Here is an 18053-nt window from a genome sequence, read left to right on the forward strand (position 1 = left end):
CTACACAGGAGTTGTTTGTCCAGCAGCCCCAAGAGGTTCCTAGTAACTGGCACTGCCAGGCTGGCCACAGGTCACAGAGGTCCAGGAAGGTCCAGACTGTCCCGAGCTGCTATCTAAATCCCTGTGGCCTCAGATTCAGCACAGGGTCAAGGTCAGGCATACCAAAAAGTTCACAGGCTGGTTTCAAAGGCAACAGATGCCCAGAAATATCTGTGCCCTCAATTACCAGAAGAAAGTTTGCAGGGCTGGGGGTTAGAACAAAGTTCCATGAACTGAACGCAGCAGTTCTGAATTCTGATTCCTGCAGCTTTTATAAAGGAAAAGTGCCCACTCTCCTAATCCTTCTCATATCTTTGGTGCATCCATATCTGACTGCCTTAAGGCCTGAGATAACAAACAGCAGAGATCAAAGGAAGACACTTCTTTTTTAAAAAAAGGAACTTTCTCCTGAAACTAGACTGGCAGTAATGTAAATTATACATCCTTACGAAAATGCCAACATCAGCCCAGCCTGTGTCGCCCAGTGGTTGAGTGAGACCTCTGATGGAGGAGATTAGGTTTGATTCCTATCAGGGCACATGTCCGGGTTGCAAGCTTGATCCCCAGTAGGGGGTGTGCAGGAGTCAGCCCATCGATGAATCATTGATGTTTCTATCTCTCTCCCTTCCTCTCTGAAACCAATAAAAATATATATATTTTAAAACAATAACAACAAAAGGTTGCCAACATCACTGTCACGCCAGGCCCATCGTACCCGGTCTCAGCAGCTGATGTGAGGAAATCTATGAATGTGACAATGAGGTCAAGACTTGTGACACAGGCCGGGTGTCCTTCTAGAAATGTCAGAGGGCATTAGGGGAGCTTCCATTCAGGTGATGTCAGCTCAAGTTGGAGCATACCCCGAAACCCAGTCCCCAAACGGATCTCAGTTGGAACAAGATGAGTTCACAGAAATCCTGAGGTTTCAGAAAGTTTAAAAGCCTCTGTGCCTAACAGCATTAATATTAATATTTTACTATTAATACTAGCTACTATTTATTAATAGTAGCTAGTATTAATAGTAAAATATCTTTTACTAAGCATGTACCAGGGTCCAGGCATTCTACTATGCACTTTACTTATGTTTACTACAATTGGTCCTCACAACTGATAAAAAAAAAAAAAAGGCACCGTTATCTCTTTTCAAAGCAAGCTTCTAAGCAGTTAAGAATTTCACACTGTTAATAATTAGTAAAATGAGGACCTGATGGCTCCAAAGGTCTAGAAGGCTCCACTCCAGAAGCTGTCCACACTTCTTTGAAACCCACTGGAATCCTGAGTGGTCCAGTGGCCCAACAGAGTCAAAATCTGATCTTTTACCCAGAATACTTGGGCCCTCCTTCAGTTCCTTCCCCTATAAGGGAGGATCTCGATAGAGCCTGTCTTACTCCAACAGAAATACCATACACTGGGAGTTTATAAACAAATTATCTCTCACAGTTCTGGAATCCAAGGTCAGGTACTGGCAGATTTGGTGACTGATTAGAGCCCACTTCCTCTATTACTGTCTTTGCTGCAACCTCACGTGGCAAAAAGAGTTGGCTAGCTCTCGGAGGTCTCTTTTACAAGGACACTAATCCCAATCATAAGGTTCAAACATCATAACCTAATAATCACCTCCTAAAGGCCCTACCTCTTGATACCATCACCTGTGGTCAGGATGTCACTATATGAATTTGGGGGGACATACACACATTCAATCTAAAGCATTACCTATCTCACAGGGTGTTAGGAGTGTCTGATGCTGTTACTTCTACAAGCACATAGGTGTGCTTTTTACCAAAGGTGTAAAAATTGCATACACTTGCCGAAACCCCATTTGGCTCAATGAAGAGAGCGTCGGCCTGAGGACTCAAGGGTCCCAAGTTCGATTCCGCTCAAGGGCATGTACTTTGGTTGCGGGCACATCCCCAGTAGGGGGTGTGCAAGAGGCAGTTGATCGATGTTTCTAACTCTCTATCCCTTTCTTTTCCATTCTGTAAAAAAATCACTAAAATACATTTTGTAAAAAATTGCATATACTAAACTTTTCTGAAAGTTTTACATAACATACTTCTTCCCCTCCCACCCCCGACATAAATATGCAATAGGCTCATTGTGGCAGAAAATAATGTCAGCTAACAATGGAGTTAGACTTGGGTTTGAATTTTGACTCTGCAATTTACTAACTACAGAGTTAGGGCAAGTTTCTTCACTTCTCTGTGCCTCCCTTTCTCTATCTGTCAAATGAAGAGTGTAAAAACATACAGAACAATAGGCACATAGCGGTTGCTCAATAAAAGCTGCTTGAATTACTCAGTCAACCAACGCGACTACTGTAGGTACCCACTATTGTCATAAGTTATTCCATCCTCCTTCCAAACTATAAAGAAATCTGTAAAGGTCTAGATCATGTTGATGTAACTGCCTCTAAATGTAAAATTTCCTTAACGCTTTGAATCACCTCTTCTTTCCAAGGAAAAACACAGACACACACGTGCATGCACATGATTAGCCAACTCTAAGCATCTAATGACGTCATAAATTGAGTAATGAGATACCAAGCTTGACACCTGCACGATCTAGAGAAAAGGTCTACTTAGAAATTCTGCGAACCACACTGGGTACACCGAACAGTTCAAAATGTTGCCATCCCAGGGTGAACACTGGCTTACCAATGAAAGCTAAAGCACGTGTAATTAAAAATAACAGAAGTCAAACCTTGATTTATTTTTAGTTTCATGGTAATTGGTCAGTATTAAAATACACTCACAGCCCTGGACAGTTTGGCTCAGTGGCTAGGTAGGGGTGTCGAACTCAATCAGAGAAGGGGCCAAAATCTAAAATCCAGCCTAAATCGCAGGCCGAATGGTTTACTGAACAGTCATAAACTGACAATGTCATAAACTGACAGCGGAGTGCAGTGATGACAGCGCGGTGCGGGTCACATTGCAAGGCCTGGCGGGCTGGATTTGGCCCGCGGGCCTTGTGTTTGACACATGTGGAGAGCGTCGTAGGCCTGTGGACTCAAGGGTCCCGGGTTTGATTCCAGTCAAGAGCATTTATCTTGGTTGTAGGCACATACCCAGTGGGAGGTGTGCAGGAGGCAGCTGATCGATGTTTCTAACTCTCTATCCCTCTCCCTTTCTCTTTGTAAAAAAACCAATAAAATATATTAAAAAACAAAAACAAAAGCACACACACAATTAAAGGCATGCTATTACACACACACACACACACACACACACACACAAAAGAAAACCAAAAACCTGTCAATTAAAACCAGTACTCCTGCCGAGACCGGTTTGGCTCAGTGGATAGAGCGTCGGCCTGTGGACTCAAAGGTCCTGGGTTCAATTCTGGTCAAGGGCATGTACTTGGTTGCGGGCACATCCCCAGTGGGGGGGTGTGCAGGAGGCAACTGATCGATGTCTCTCTCTCATCGATGTTTCTGGCTCTCTATCCCTCTCTCTTCCTCTCTGTAAAAAATCAATAAAATATATATTAAAAAAAATGCTAGCCATCATTAAAACCAGTACTCCTTTGTTTCCCTACTAATTTTGTCTCTAAAACCATGATGGGTTTTGTTTTCTTGACTTGCTTAATGTCCCACGTGTTAAAAATTAATAGCACTCTCTCCATCTTTGATTATTATGCCAAACAAAATATGCTTTGTATTAACGTTGAAATCCACTTACTGGTCTTTTGGGGGAAAGTGGTATTCATGTGTCCACCAGATCCTGATGCCTGACGGCTTGAGCCTCAGATTCTTAGTCCTCAGTTCAAATTGCACTGGACAAACTTCATTGACAAACTTGGGAATCCGACCACATTCTAGAAGGTAGCAACCCTTAAGAGCAGGCTCCTGCTTTCCATTTCGCCCTTTGGTTCTTAAATTTGCAATGCTTCCCATCCATCTAGAATTACTGATTTTTTTTTTTAATACACATGTATCCACACTGGATGCAGATTCAACTAAAAAATTCTAGCAATATATCTTTTATCCTGCTTTTCTAATTAGCCAGATCCAGAGGCAGTGGGAAGCCAAAGCTAAATGTCCCGATACTTAGAAAAGTGAAGACTTGTACTCTACAACGGTGGCTCAAAACGGTTACAGATCTGGGGTTTTTGTTTGTGCACAATGAACTGTCACCTATTTTCCGTTAGTGTTTACCTGGCTGATCTGAGAAGTGAGAACTTCCCCTCCGGGAGGCCACCACACGGATCCAGCCCTTACTCCACCCAGCCTGTCCCAACTCCGGGGAAGGAGGAAGGCAGCTCACACCCTCCAGCCTCCCAAGGAGGCTTGTTTTTCTGTAGCACAGTGTTCAGTGACTCAGGCCGTTCTCTCCTTTACAGTTTTCTCCTCTGTCCTCCAGTGGGCTTATCTTGCACTGTCCTTGGGGTCTAAAACATCCAGGATTTCAAGGCAACATCTATGTACTACTTTGTGCCATTTCTGTTCCTCCCCCAAAAAGTACACACATATCAACCAATTTTATCAAAAAATAACGTATTGGGTAGAGTTATGTATAAAGATGGTGGTGTAGCACTAGTCATGCAAGACCCTAGCTGCAGCCTAAAGCTATGCGACGGCTAAGCAAATTATGGTATGCTCATATAATGGGCTATTGAGAAAACAATAAAACCATTAAAAATGACGTTTTAATGCTAAAAGGAGTAATCCAAATATCATTTTAGTGCTACCTTTCAGATACGGCACATTTTAAGCTGATATTTTCTTTGAATGATGGGACCATGGGTACTTTTTCCTGCTTTTGGGGTATATTTTTGAATTATCTAATTGAAGGGGGAGAGTAAAATAAGGTAATTATGGACTACAAGTGTTACACTTCATCAAACAACTTTGTGGTCTTTTTTATCCTGGGCCTTTTTTTTTAATGGAGGCTTATTTTTTTCATTGATTTTTAGAGAGTGGAAAGGAAGGAGGGAAGAGGAAAAAGAGAAACATTGATTTGAGAAAGACACATCGATTGTTTACCTCCCACATATGCTCCAGAACAGGAGCATGGAGCCTGCAACCCAGGTAGGCGCCTTTGTCCAGGAACCAAACCCAGAGCCCTTTGGTTTGAGGGCCAATGCTCCAACCACTGAGCCAAACCGGCCAGGGCAAGGCCTTTTTTTCTTTTCTTTTTTTTTAACTAAGAAAGTCAGTCTGAGGTTGTCTGTCAGCTCCATTTTCTTGTCCTATGGATTAATGGTAGACAGTGTTCTGTATGGTGGTGAAGACAGTTGGCAAGCTACCGAATGACTGCTATGTATCAAGCAGGAATCTATGTTCTTCATATTCAATCCTCACATCAACCCAATGAAGTAGTGTGATGGTCTCCATCCTACCGATACTAAAACTGAAGCACAGAAGTTAAATTACAGGCTCCCGGTCATCCAGCTGCAATTCAAACTCAAGCCCTCTGGGGTTCAAATGACTACACCATTTACAATAATACAACATTGGGCACTTGTTGCACCCTATTAGGACTATCTATCACTCATTTCAAAATATTCGGGAGGTGAGCTGCCTCCATAAGATGCTATTTATACATATTTTTCAAACAATCAGAGCACCCAGCAGACCAAAGGAATCTCCCTATTGACATCATATGGAAACTCTACCGAAGGACTTTGCCAAAGTCTATCGCAGAGATGGCAACAGCTACCTCAATGAGGTGGCAATGCCACTTACATCTTTTCCTGTGTGACATCAATCAAACATTCATGTGCAAGGAATAAGACAAAAATATATATTATCTATAATCACTCTTCCAACTTAATTGGGGAGATAAGACAAATAGCATAAAACAATTGGCGCAAGGCAAAAAAGGCATAATGAAATACTAAGGCATGGATGTGGCGGATGGCACAGCTAGTGCAGAAGTCAGGTCCAAAGTATCGTAATATTTTTAAAAATATATTTCTATTTATGTCAGAGAGGAAGAGAGAGGGAGAGAGAGAGATAGAAACATCAATGATGAGAGAGAATCATTGATCAGACGCCTCCTGCAACACCCCTATTGGGGATCGAGCCCGCAACCTGGGACTCTTCAATCTGCAGGCCGAAGATCTATCCACTGAGCCAAACCAGCTGGGGCAAAAAGTATCATAGCATTTTGAAGGTACAAGGAACAACGCTTGGAGATTACCTTAGCCAAGCCCAGCATGTCAGGATGAGTGCGGGCAACTTGAGGTCACACAGCTGCTAAGCAGCAGAGGCAGGTAAAACAGCCAAGGAAGTTGGAAGAAGCAGTTTTGGAAAAGCTTTGCAAGAATAATGTAGGGTGAGGTGATGGTCTTTAGATGAAGACGGTGAATAATCGATATTCCCCTTCCCTGGTTGAGTGAAATCAACCTGCCACTGGTCTGATTTTTTAGATTACAAGATTGTGAATAGTCCCTGCACTGAGGGCTCAGATTTAAATTTTGTAAATAAATGAAAACTACTGGCCGTTTATTTTATCCCATTTATTACTCTTAAACATTAGGCATTTGAATGTGTTATCATATTCAACCCAAATAGAAACACGGCTTCCCACACCCACATTCTAGGTGGCTGCCCGAGAAGTGGTCATCTGACTGTCCTAACATACAGTTGAGGGCAGCAGGAGGTGTCTGATGTACTAAACTGGTAAGTAGAAATTACTTGTCCAGCTTTGGTGCTTTCACCACTAACATACTCTTAAATACTCCTTGTAATCATTGCTCACAAAAAAATCTATCAGACACCAGAAAACAGAGATATGCTTAAATCTCAGTAGATTCATCATGGAGTATCGAAATATCAACTGACTGAGCAGTATTTTTACAAGAAGATCCCTGAATGTTGACAGGCAATGTAGAACGATATTAAATTAAGCCTAGTTTTAACTAAGAAATGTTGGTGGTGAACACAGCATAGGTGACTCAGAACATGTAAAATGTATCTCAAAAATGCTTGTTCAAATCTGAGAAAAGAAACAAGGTAGGAGAATAAAAGTTAATTTTGACAAGTCCTTCTTTTTTAACAGTTTAAGTAAATATAGTTGCTAAGCTTAAAATAAGCTAAATTGTTTATTTTTGTAAAAAATACAAACCACTTTACTTTTTGACACAAAGCACAGAGACATAAAGTTGTCTTGTATTCTAAAATAATAATTCCTGTGGATTTGCAAGTACAAGTTGAGGCAAGGTTATTTTTACTTTGTCTCCAAGCCATTATTAAAAGTGTATTTTCAATTCCTAAAAATTATTTTAAGAAGTGTTATATCCTCAAACATTCAAGCTAGCAATACGAAACAAAAACTCAGTACAGTTCTTTATTATATTTTAGCTATTTACATTGCAAACTCTCATACAATTTGCTAATGTGGATCAGAGAAATAACTAAAATGTGGTTTCCAAAGAAATAAAACAGATTAATATAACAAAAGCAACAAATATTTAATCCTAATCATTTTCTAAAAAGTTCCCCCCAAAAAAAGAAAGGAAGGAAGGAAGGAAGGAAGGAAGGAAGGAAGGAAGGAAGGAAGGAAGGAAGGAAGGAATAAAGAAAGGGAGAAAGAGAGGAAGAAAGAGAAAGAAAGGAAATATAAATTCAGGTAATAAATGTCTTCCTTACAACCACAGCCAAATCTGCTGTGTGGCTTCCAAGTTCCAGACAAGATCTAACTTTCAACCTAAATATTTCAGACCTACAAAACCCAGTGTCAGAGTCACCACGTCCCCCAGTCAGGTTAAAATACTTTGCAAAGTTGAATGCAAGAAAAATGGATCCACAGAGAGAAACAAACTGAAGCTGTTTGCCAAATACTAAGCTTTTACCGACAAATCCAACACTTATCTTGTAATGTCCCTACAACAGAATAACCCATATGCCAAAGGTGCATGTTTTAATGCAATAGCTTTTTAGCATGCATCTTACTTACTTTGCTTTTTGCCATTTTTAAGCTTCATGAAAAACACCCAGAAAGATGTAACTAGTTGAGTGAGGTTCGGCTCAGATAGGAAGAACCAGTTCTAAACTCGACCCACAAATTTACATGCCAGAACGCCCAGCTGGGAAGGTACTCGGCAAGCTAACATGACATCTACAAGCTTTTAGATTGTGAAATAGTGCGTTCCAGCTTTCTGCGCTGTACATTAGCATTAGAAACCCTCAACTCTAGTTCCCACTAAGGAGAAGAAAAAAAAAAAAAGAAAAAAAAGAAAAAGAAAAAAAATCCACCTCCAATCCTCATTGGCCCACCTAGTTCCGGCCCACATGGTATCAGTGGGTGTGTCTGGCCCAACAGGTCCTTTCATTGGCTGCGAAAAAAACAGCGTTTCATAGGCTGTGATTTGGAGGGTTGTCAAACTCCACGCCTCCAGCTCGGGAGCTCACCAATAGACCCGAGGTGCTGGCTTGCTACTTGGCGATTCAAAGGGCAAGCTGGCTGCTGGAGCGCCAAACCCAGCCAGCCGAGCTCCGATAAGGGACAGGGGAGCTCCGACAGTCCTTCTGAGAAGGTCCAAACCCTTGCTCCCAGACCCCATGTAAGGTTCACACGCATGCAATTTTCCATCCTCACATCCGAAAGCCGAGCAGCGCCTTTGCCTTGCCTAGAGCCGCGACCTAGGGAGCGTCTGCAGCTCCGTGTGCAATCGGCCCATTCTACAGGTGGAAGCGGGCAAGGCTCAGGCTCAGACAGCGAGCTCTAGTCCTTAGCGCTCTTTCGGGGGTAAAAATCAGTTCGGGGCGTCCCTCCGATCAGTGCCCCTGACCCCCCATCCCCGACGGCGGGCGCTGGAGCGCACGGGGCGCGCGCCCTGGCGTCCCCCGGTGCCCGGCCCCGCGCGCTGCCCTCTGCCTCCCGCCGGCGCTCCCCGCCGCCCGCCCCGCGGACTTACGCGGCCGGTTCTTCTTCCCGGAGTCCATCCTCCTCCGCAGGCGGCATTTCTTGGCCGGGGAGTCGTGCTGAGGGGGCGGCGGCTGCGGCTGGAGCTCCGGCTGGAGCGGGAGGCGCGGGGGCGCCGCATCGCCTCCGCCCGCGGGGCCCCGGCTGCAGAGCCGCGGCGGCTGCGCGGGCGGCGGCGGCGGGTGGAAGCCGTTGTGCAGCAGCCCGTTCACCGCGGCGGCGTGGCCGGCGGCGCCCGCGGGGGCCCCCGGGGCGTGCGGGGCCCGGGGCTCCTGCTGCCCGCCGCGATCGTCCATGGCCGAGGCTGGCGGCGCGGCGCGCGGGCCCCGCCTCAGGCGGCCTCGCTGGAGGTCATGCTCGGGCGTCTTGGTTTCCCCGGATCCTCCTCCTCCTCCCTGCGGCTTCCGACTCGGCAGCCGCAGGGCCGGCGGCGCCGGGGGATGGCGAGCCGGGCGCTCCTCCCCTTCTGCCACCCTCTCCCCCAGCGGCTCCTCCGCGCCCCGGCCCCCGCGCGCGAGCTCGGCGGCGCCGGCCTGGAGCATGCTGCCCCCGGGCGCGGGATCGGGGAGCCCGGCGCAGCCCCAGCCGGGGCCCCCGCAGCCCGCCGCCTCCTCCTCCTCCGGCTCCCGGGGCCTGGCGACTTCAAACGCGGCTTCCTCACTCCCCAAACCTGTCCCCGCTACTGAGCATGCCCAGTCCTGCCCGCCGCCGCCGCCACCGACGACTCTCAACATGGGGACTGAAGTTCTCCGGGGTTTTCAAAGAGAGAGAGAGAGGCGGGGTGGGCTTTTGTGTAGCCAAGAGAGAGAGAGCCGAGAGGAGACCGAGCGACCAGCTTCCGGAGGAATGCGCGGGGCAAAGACGTGCAACCTTGGTCTTTGCAGAGGTTTCAGGTTTGCAGCTCCTGTCGCCTGCGGGCTAGATACCTTTGCAAGGTCATTCACGCCCTTCCCTCCTCCTCCTCCCTGAAACCTTTGTGAGTGTGTTTGAGTGATCCGACTGCTCGCAGGCCTGAGGGGAGGGAGGAGGAAGGATTATTTTTAGAAAGGTGGGGCTGGTTTGGAGAGGGAGGGGAGGTGCTGGCGCCGACACGGGCCCCACGTGGTCTCTCGTGGAGTTGTCTTGTGCGGGGAGGAAACCTAGGAATACATACAGTGTGAGGACAGTGAAGGACACAGCTGTGGGCTGGATTAACCAGCACTGGAAGAGACCAAGTAAACAGAAGCAGTCCCAGCTATAAAAAGCACTTTCCTCACCCAGACAGAACTTTGAAGAGACGATGTCTGATGTGCTATTTGTGGAGCCAAGGAGTTGCCTGTGCTTTAGTGAGGTGGGTGGCAGCATCAGCCATCAAGTTTAAGTCAACACCTTAAACTTGGGAGTCCACGCTGGGCCCACATTTCAACTTAGCTGCTAAGCAAACCCAAGGAAATCATGCCATACGAAACAGGACTGGGCATGCTCAGTAGGCAAGACAAATTGGGATGGTGAGGATCTTCCCAAAATTGTGTAATCCCTGAGGCGTCATCAGCATTTGAATCTGCCTAAAAGTACCAGGTACCATCGGTCACACAGTAAGTGCTCAAAAGAGATTGTTAGGGGCAGAAATAGAAGAGCAGAGAGGAGCTATCGTTGTAAGAAATATTAAACATGCTCTGTTAACCGTGACTGTTTTGTTCTGATTAAAGAAAGCATGTTTTGATATGGCTGGGAGTTGTACACCCTGGGAGCTGGGGGTTAACTTTGGAATGCCTTCCATTCTCATCCAAGAAATGCCTATCATTATGGAGAGATTTAACAACTTTGTTACCAAAACAACTGAGTCTTAGAGGCACCCACACTTTGCAAACCCCCCCCACCACCACCACCACATTAACTATAATCTGTGACCATTTTACTCATTTTTATTCCTTTTGCATACCCATCCTTATTCCTTTTGCCTTCTTCCCCATGTAATCCTTGTCTTTCTACCCAATATAAGCAGTTGGTTTATTGGGGGTAGGGGGTGCAGAGTAGATTCTTGAGGATGACCTGTTGCTCTCCCAAATTGCTGCCATTATTGTAATAAGACCTCACTTATGGCCCTAGCTCCTTTGGCTCAGTGGATAAGCGTTGGCCTGTGGATTTCAGGATCCTACCCAGGTTGTGGGCTTAATTCCCAGAAGGGTGTGTGCTGGAAGCAACCAATCAATGAATTTTTCTCTCATCATTGATGTTTCTATCTTCCTCTCCCTTCCTCTCTGAAATTAATAAAAATACATATATATATTTTAATATATTTTATTGATTTTTTTACAGAGAGGAAGAAAGAAGGAGAGGGATAGAGTCTTAGAAACATCAATTCAGCTGCCTCCTACACCCCCCCCCCCCCCCCCCCGGGGATGTGCCCGCAACCAACGTGCATGCCCTTGACCGGACCCTTCAGTCCACAGGCCCACACTATCCACTGAGCCAAACCGGTTTCGGCAATAAAAATATATTTTTTTAAAAAATTCCTCACATATGATCCAACCCTGTCTCTGCTTAATTGGCTCAAGTAGTGACAGACAGCCCAGACTCATTAGTTGTCTGGTTTCAAGGCCATTATTCTAATTACATTATTATTATTAGTTCACCCTTCATTTCAAACAACTGGAGCAAACCATGCTCGTAGCCATATTTATTGTGTGATGTACTGTGTGTGATGGTCTCCATTATTTGTACTTAATCCCTGGAGGAGTCAGAGGCTTCCCTGCATTTAGCAGCAGCCAGATTGGCAATGCCTTCAACAGAACCTTGCCTAGAAGACCTTTAGAACCCACCTGAGAGCTCTGGCCCTGTGGTAGGCAGTTAGACAGACAGAAGCAGAGCAAGGATGATGGCCCAGGTACAGACGGTCACCAGGGTGGCAAGCCCTGGGTGCCTAGCAAAGGACAATTGTAAGGTGGGACCTCACTCCCAGGGAGACTTTTCCTCCCTTAGCATATCACTGGTCACTCAGCTTGGATCCCCTGACCTTTCCTCCCTAGAGACAACATCTAGGCCTCAGTTGTATTTCTGCTCCAGGCGCAGAAAAGCAAAACCAGCCATAGCTGACCTCAGGACTAACTTCGTTGGATAATGACCCCATGCCCTGGTGTCAGCCAATCAATCAGTGGAGACCACAACCCTGAAAGGACACATCTGGAAAACGGCTGAACATTCCACTCAGACCTTCTGCTGGGATCTTCCCCAAAATCTCCAGCCCTTAAAACCTGTAGGACATGGACCATGTGCGCTCTCACTCCCGAGAGCAACCTCAACCTTTTCTCTCCTTGCCCCTCTCCCCAGGCTCGCTATCATTAGCTTCCTCACTCTGTAGCTCCAAGGGCCCTTCCTTTAACTCTATAACTTGTTTCCTAAGCCTATTTCTTCTAGGAATTACCTTTCTACTTATATGATTTAGCAAATTAATGTTTTATAGTTTGGGCTCTGAATTCTTCCCTAGCCAGAACTCAAGTACCGAGGTTGCTGAACAGAGGAATGGTCTGATCCCACTGGTCTACACCCGCCTCCTACAACAGTCCATCCACTCATTTTCTTTTCAGATAAGGAAACTGAGCCACAGAGAGATGGCTGAGGTTATTAAGAGCAAAGCTAGGGCTAAATCCTAAATCTTCTCATTATCTCTGCTTCCCTGACCTGGTGATATTTGAAGACAGAAAAACACCTAGGTTATTCTATCTAATAAAGATGGAATATGCTAATTGACCCTCACGCCATCCCAAAGATGGCAGCACCCACAGCCAATCAGAAGGGAATATGCTAATTGACTGCCCTGCCCTCAAAGATGACAGTGTTCTCAGCTACAAAATGGCGGTGCCCGGTCCCCTCAGCCCTGAAGGCTCCCATAGCAAGGCCAGACCCGCCCCCAGGTGAGCCCGGCTGCTCTGCGCACCAGCCTCCGGAGTCCCCCAGTCCCCTCAGCTCCACAGCTGCCCAGGGCCTGCCTGAGGCACAGGCAAACCTCGAATGTTGGCTACCCAGCCACCCAGAGTCACCCAAGGCTTAGGTGTGATGGGGTGTCACCTTCCCTTGATCGCCGGGTTACTTCCCACCCCTGAGGTCTCCCAGACTGTGAGAGGGGGCAGGCCGGGCTGAGGGACTCCCTGCTCCAGTGCATGAATTCTCATGTACCGGGCCTCTAGTCTTCTTTTTTTTTTTTTTTAATATATTTTATTGATTTTTTTACAGAGAGGAAGGGAGAGAGAGAGAGCTAGAAATGTCGATGAGAGAGAAACATCGACCAGCTGCCTCTTGCACACCCCCTACCGGGGATGTGCCCGCAACCAACATACATGCCCTTGACAGGAATCGAACCTGGGACCCTTCAGTCCGCAGACCGACGCTCTACCACTGAGCCAAACCGGTTTCGGCTGGGCCTCTAGTCTTCTTATAGAGAAGTAAGAAGCTAGGAAAATTCCAGGACCAGTGGAATGGGAAAACGAAGACAGATAGCTAAAAGAGCAGTTTGCAGTCACCTAGTAAATCCTATCTTCCCTAAACCAAGAGGAAATGATTTGCACTTCTCCTCCCCAACTGGAGGGTGACCAGCTTAAATCACCCTACTCAGAGAGACAGATAACAGAAATCCACTTAGTGCCATTGCCAACCACACCCAAGGATGACAAATTAAGAGAATAAATCTCCTTAGGTACAAAAGCATAAAGCTGAGGAATATTCTACTGATGCTCCCGAAATGCCCAGCCTTTAAAACCCCAGAAAACAAAGGTCCTCACATATCCCCTGAGCTCTAAGGGACCCCATAAGGCTTGCAGCCGGGAGAGCCAGGGGCTGTGGCACTCCTCCCGGGCTAACCCCCTGAACTTCTCTCTGACTCTCCAGTGAGCCACGGCAGCCTGAGCTCCCTCTACAAAGCAGCCTTTCAGTCCCTCAAGTGATTATCTCTTTGCTGTTTCCATTGCCTGAAATTCTCTTCCCCCAGGCCTCTTTGCCTACTGAATTCCAACTCAGTCCTCAGGTCTCTTATATTTAAAGAAAACTTCCTGATCCTTAAAACTAGATTCCCTCCTTCCTTCAGTTTACCTTCCTGAGTCTATCGGTTTTAACTCTATAATGGGAATAATAATAATAATAATAACATTACTGAGTTGTTACAGTGATGAAATGAATATATCTGAAAAGGGCCCAGCACATCATAGATACTATGAAAAAGTTAAAATATTATTCTTTGATTGTATGTCTCCCCCCGCTGTTTCCTTAATGACTCCTGTTCTTAATGACTCTTGTTCATCATTGTATATCTAGGAAGCTCTTGGTAATGATTTGTGACTGAATAAGTGACAGGTGACATTTCACCCAGAGTGTCTCACTTTCTACTGTAAGATCACTAAAAAAAAAAAAAAAAAAGAAAAAAAAAGAAAGAACAACAACAACAACAACAACAAAAAACCACACACACCACCACAACAAACCTTTATTGCTACTCCTAAATATTCAAATATATATATTTCAAAATCCTACATAATTTAAGCTGAGTAGTTTAGGTAGCAATTTACTTTTATCACAGAGGTAAATAAAAGTTTTAGCAATGCAGACTCTCCAAGGACATGATCTGTCCAGTTTGATTCCCAGGCCTGGGGAGGAAGGCCTGAGCCAGGTGGCTCAGCCCCAAGCAGGGCAGAAGTGCTGGTCCTGGGGACAGAACGTTCTCCACCTGCTTCCTTTCTCCTGCCCTTGTCAGGCTGGGCCCTGGATCAGTTACACCCAACATGTGGTAGGCAGGAAGATGGGTGGCATCTCACAGGTTTATTCAAAAGCAGGGAGGCTTGCCCTAATCGGTTTGGCTTAGTGGATAGAGCGTTGGTCTGCACACTCAAGGGTCCCAGGTTCGATTCCGGCCAAGGGCGTGTACCTTGGTTGCAGACATCCCCAGTGGGGAATGTGCAGGAGGCAGCTGATCGATGTTTCTCTCTCATTGTTTCTTTCCCATCAATGTTTCTAACTCTCTATCTCTCTCCCTTCCTCTCTGTAAAATATCAATAAAATATATTTTTTTAAAAAGCAGGTAGGATTTCAGAGGTGTAACTTTGAGGCATGAGCTGTCATGTGTTCCAGAAGGGGGAAGGAACAATAATGTCTGGAAGAGAGTGAGGGAAGAAGAAACCCACAAGCCACTATTCCTTTGTTCATTCATTCATTTGTTTGTCAATTATTTATTAAGTGTATATACTGTGCTACAGACACTAAAACAGATGCCTCCACGGCCCTCTAGGTCCTTACAATTCTTTGGGAGAGAGGTAAGTCAAGGGTTCTCCAGCATCATATATAAGACTAAACCAGGAAGTTTTTTCTGGCTAATTTTTTGGTAAAAATAATATACACAGAGATATGTACACATGTCCTAAGGGTAAAGCTCTATGAATTTTGCATAAATAAACACCCTGTGCAACCTGCACCTGATCAAGAAACATTACCAATAACATGGCTCAGTTGGTTGGAGCATTATTTCATGCATTATTTCCTGATCAGGGCACACACCTAAGTTGTGGGAACTTTAAAAACAATTCAAAAAATAAAATGTTGCCTTCGTTCTATATTTCTTTTAATTCTTAACTTTTCTTTTGGTAACAGCTTAATGGAGATATAATTCATATACCATACAATTAATGGTTTTAGTATAGTCACAGAATTGTGCAACCATTACCAAAATTAATTTTAGAGCGTATGCATCACTTTGTTTCTATAGACTTGCCTATTCTAGACATTTCATATAAATGAAATCATACAATAATGTGGTCTTTTGTAACTGGCTCCTTTTATGTAACATAATGTTTCCAAGGTTCATCTATGTTGTAGAAGGCAGCAGTACTTCATTCCTTTTTGTGGCTGAATAATATTCCATGGATATAGCAATTTACATATCCATTCATCAGTCAATGGACATTTGAGATGTTTCCACTTTTGAGCTATTATGAATAATAGTGCTATGGACTTTTGTGCACACATTTTTGTGTGGATGTATGTTTCATTTCTCTTGGGTATCTATTAACTTTTTAAAGTATAAAAATGCAAAGGGAGCCAGGACTGGTTTGGCTCAGTGGATAGAGCGTCGGCCTGCGGACTGAAAGGTCCCAGGTTGGTTCCGGTCAAGTGCATGTATCTTGGTTACGGGTACATCCTCAGTGGGGAGTGTACAGGAGGCAGCTGATCAATGTTTCTCTCAATGTTTCTCGATGTTTCTAACTGTCTATCCCTCTCCCTTCCTCTCTGTAAAAAAATCAATAATATATATATTTTTTAAATGCAAAGGGACCCCAGCAGGCATGGCTCGGTGGTTGAGTGTTGACCTATGAACCAGGTGGTCACCATTCAATTCCCAGTCAGAGCATATGCCCAGGTCATGGGCACAATCCCCAGTAGGGGGCAAGCAGGAGGCAACCAATCAATGATGAGAGAATCATTGATGTTTCTCTCTCTCCCTCTCTGAAATCAATACAAATATATTAAATAAATAATTAATTAATTAAAAATCAATGGAAAAGTATCCTCTGGTGAGGATTAACAAATAAAAAATTGCAAAGGGACCTGAGGGATACTTTTGGGGCCATGATAGATTATATCATGATTGTGGTAGCTCTAAATATTAGCCAAAACTCATTAAATTGTGCACTTACATTGATGAAAATAATTGTATTTAGGTTATATCTTAGTAAAGCTAACAAAAAACAAAACAAAACAAAAAACAAAAAAAGAGGATGGAATTGTAGGTAGATGGATTTGGAGACATATTAATACATATAACGTTTTAACATTATGTAATGCTTTTCTGTATACCAATATTTTAATATAGTCGCACTAAAACAAACAAAAACTATGATCATTTTAAGAAGCCAGTGAGATAAATAGTAAGACACTGTGTCCATTTTAGATATGAGGAAAAGAGACCTGCAGAGAGAGGTTGCTTAAGTGATTTGCCCGATAGCATAGAGCTGCTAAATAGCCAAGGCAGAATTTCTTCCACCTTTCACCTTTGTGATTTTCAAGTGCTTAACGTTGCTTACAAAAATTGAAGGAGAAAGAAGCTACACCTGCAGAGATTTCATATTTGAACAGGGAATAAAGAAGTTCCCCCACATGCTGGCTCTTCCATGACCTAGAATAAAGATGGAAAAAGTGATAAATCATAAGGATGGAAACAGAAGCTCCCAAAAGCAAGAGAAGTTTTAAAATAGCCCACCTTTGACTGCAATGCTCTTTTAAGTTGCTCTAATGCTTGAGCTTTGGCTTTATTGAGAATGGAATGTTCTCCAGCTCCTCCTGTTTTTACCAGTTTCTGTGATTCCCACTCATGTGTGCTCACATCTCTGGCCTGCCGTCCCCTTGCCGCGCTCAGCAAGACCAGAAGACTGGCTTTTGTGTGCTGTCTTTTCAGGTTCCAGTTGTCTCCCAGCTGGCTTTAGTCCATGTCTGCCTTGATTCTGTCTTTTACTGGGCGATCTTACCTCCGGGACTCCGATTACACTGCCTTTTCCCTGTGCAGTGCCATCCTAAGAGTGGTGGCGGCTTCATGCATTGCCCCATTGTCTTCTGATTGCTGCTGGACTCTTCCTCTTTCCTGCATCACAGTCCCTCTCTTTGAGCATCCAGGGTGGTTTCTCACCTCGTTGGACCTTGAATGACAGATCATCTGTGATGGATGTTGACTCAGATTCAGATCTAGGATCATCCCTAAAAACAATTTTAAGGCTTTAACCACTTCACTTTGCATCTCTCTTCCTCTCTCTCTCTCTCTCTCTCTCTCTCTCTCTCTCTCTCTCTCTCTCTCTCATTTTCTCCCATGTTTTTTTTTTTTTCCATTGATTTTTAGAGAGAGTAAGAGAGAGAAGGAAAGACAGAGAGAAATATCAATGTGAGAGAAACACATCAATTGTTTGTCTCCTGCACATGCCCCAACCAGGGCCTGGGCTGGGGAAGAGCCTGCAACCGAGGAATGTGCCCTTAACCTGAATTGAACCCAGGACCTTTCAGTCCACAAGCTGACACTCTAGCCACTGAGCCAAATCCACTAGGGCCACTTTGCATCTCTGTATGGCACATTTAGACATAACATCCATTATTTTATTATGGGTGGGTCAGAAATTTCATTATATTCATGTCAGAAAGGCA

General features: G+C 44.9%; 1 protein-coding gene across 2 annotated transcripts in view; it reads right to left on the reverse strand.

The window, feature by feature from the left end:
* The window catches only part of PANK1 (pantothenate kinase 1), a 50365-nt gene extending 40450 nt beyond the window's left edge, over window positions 1–9915 (reverse strand). Inside the window, exon 1 of one of the 2 annotated variants that reach the window (XM_084904328.1) lies at window positions 8899–9915. In XM_084904328.1, the coding sequence (XP_084760454.1) occupies window positions 8899–9640 (742 nt within the window). In that variant the 5' untranslated portion in view covers window positions 9641–9915. Of the gene's footprint in view, window positions 1–7937; window positions 8191–8898 lie in introns of those variants that run through there. The other variant, XM_084904329.1, reaches the window with a different exon arrangement.
* Window positions 9916–18053: the final 8138 nt, after the last annotated feature.

Source organism: Pipistrellus hanaki, assembly GCF_964339955.1.
Source record: "Pipistrellus hanaki genome assembly, chromosome: 14".
Classification (NCBI taxonomy): Eukaryota; Metazoa; Chordata; class Mammalia; order Chiroptera; family Vespertilionidae; genus Pipistrellus; species Pipistrellus hanaki.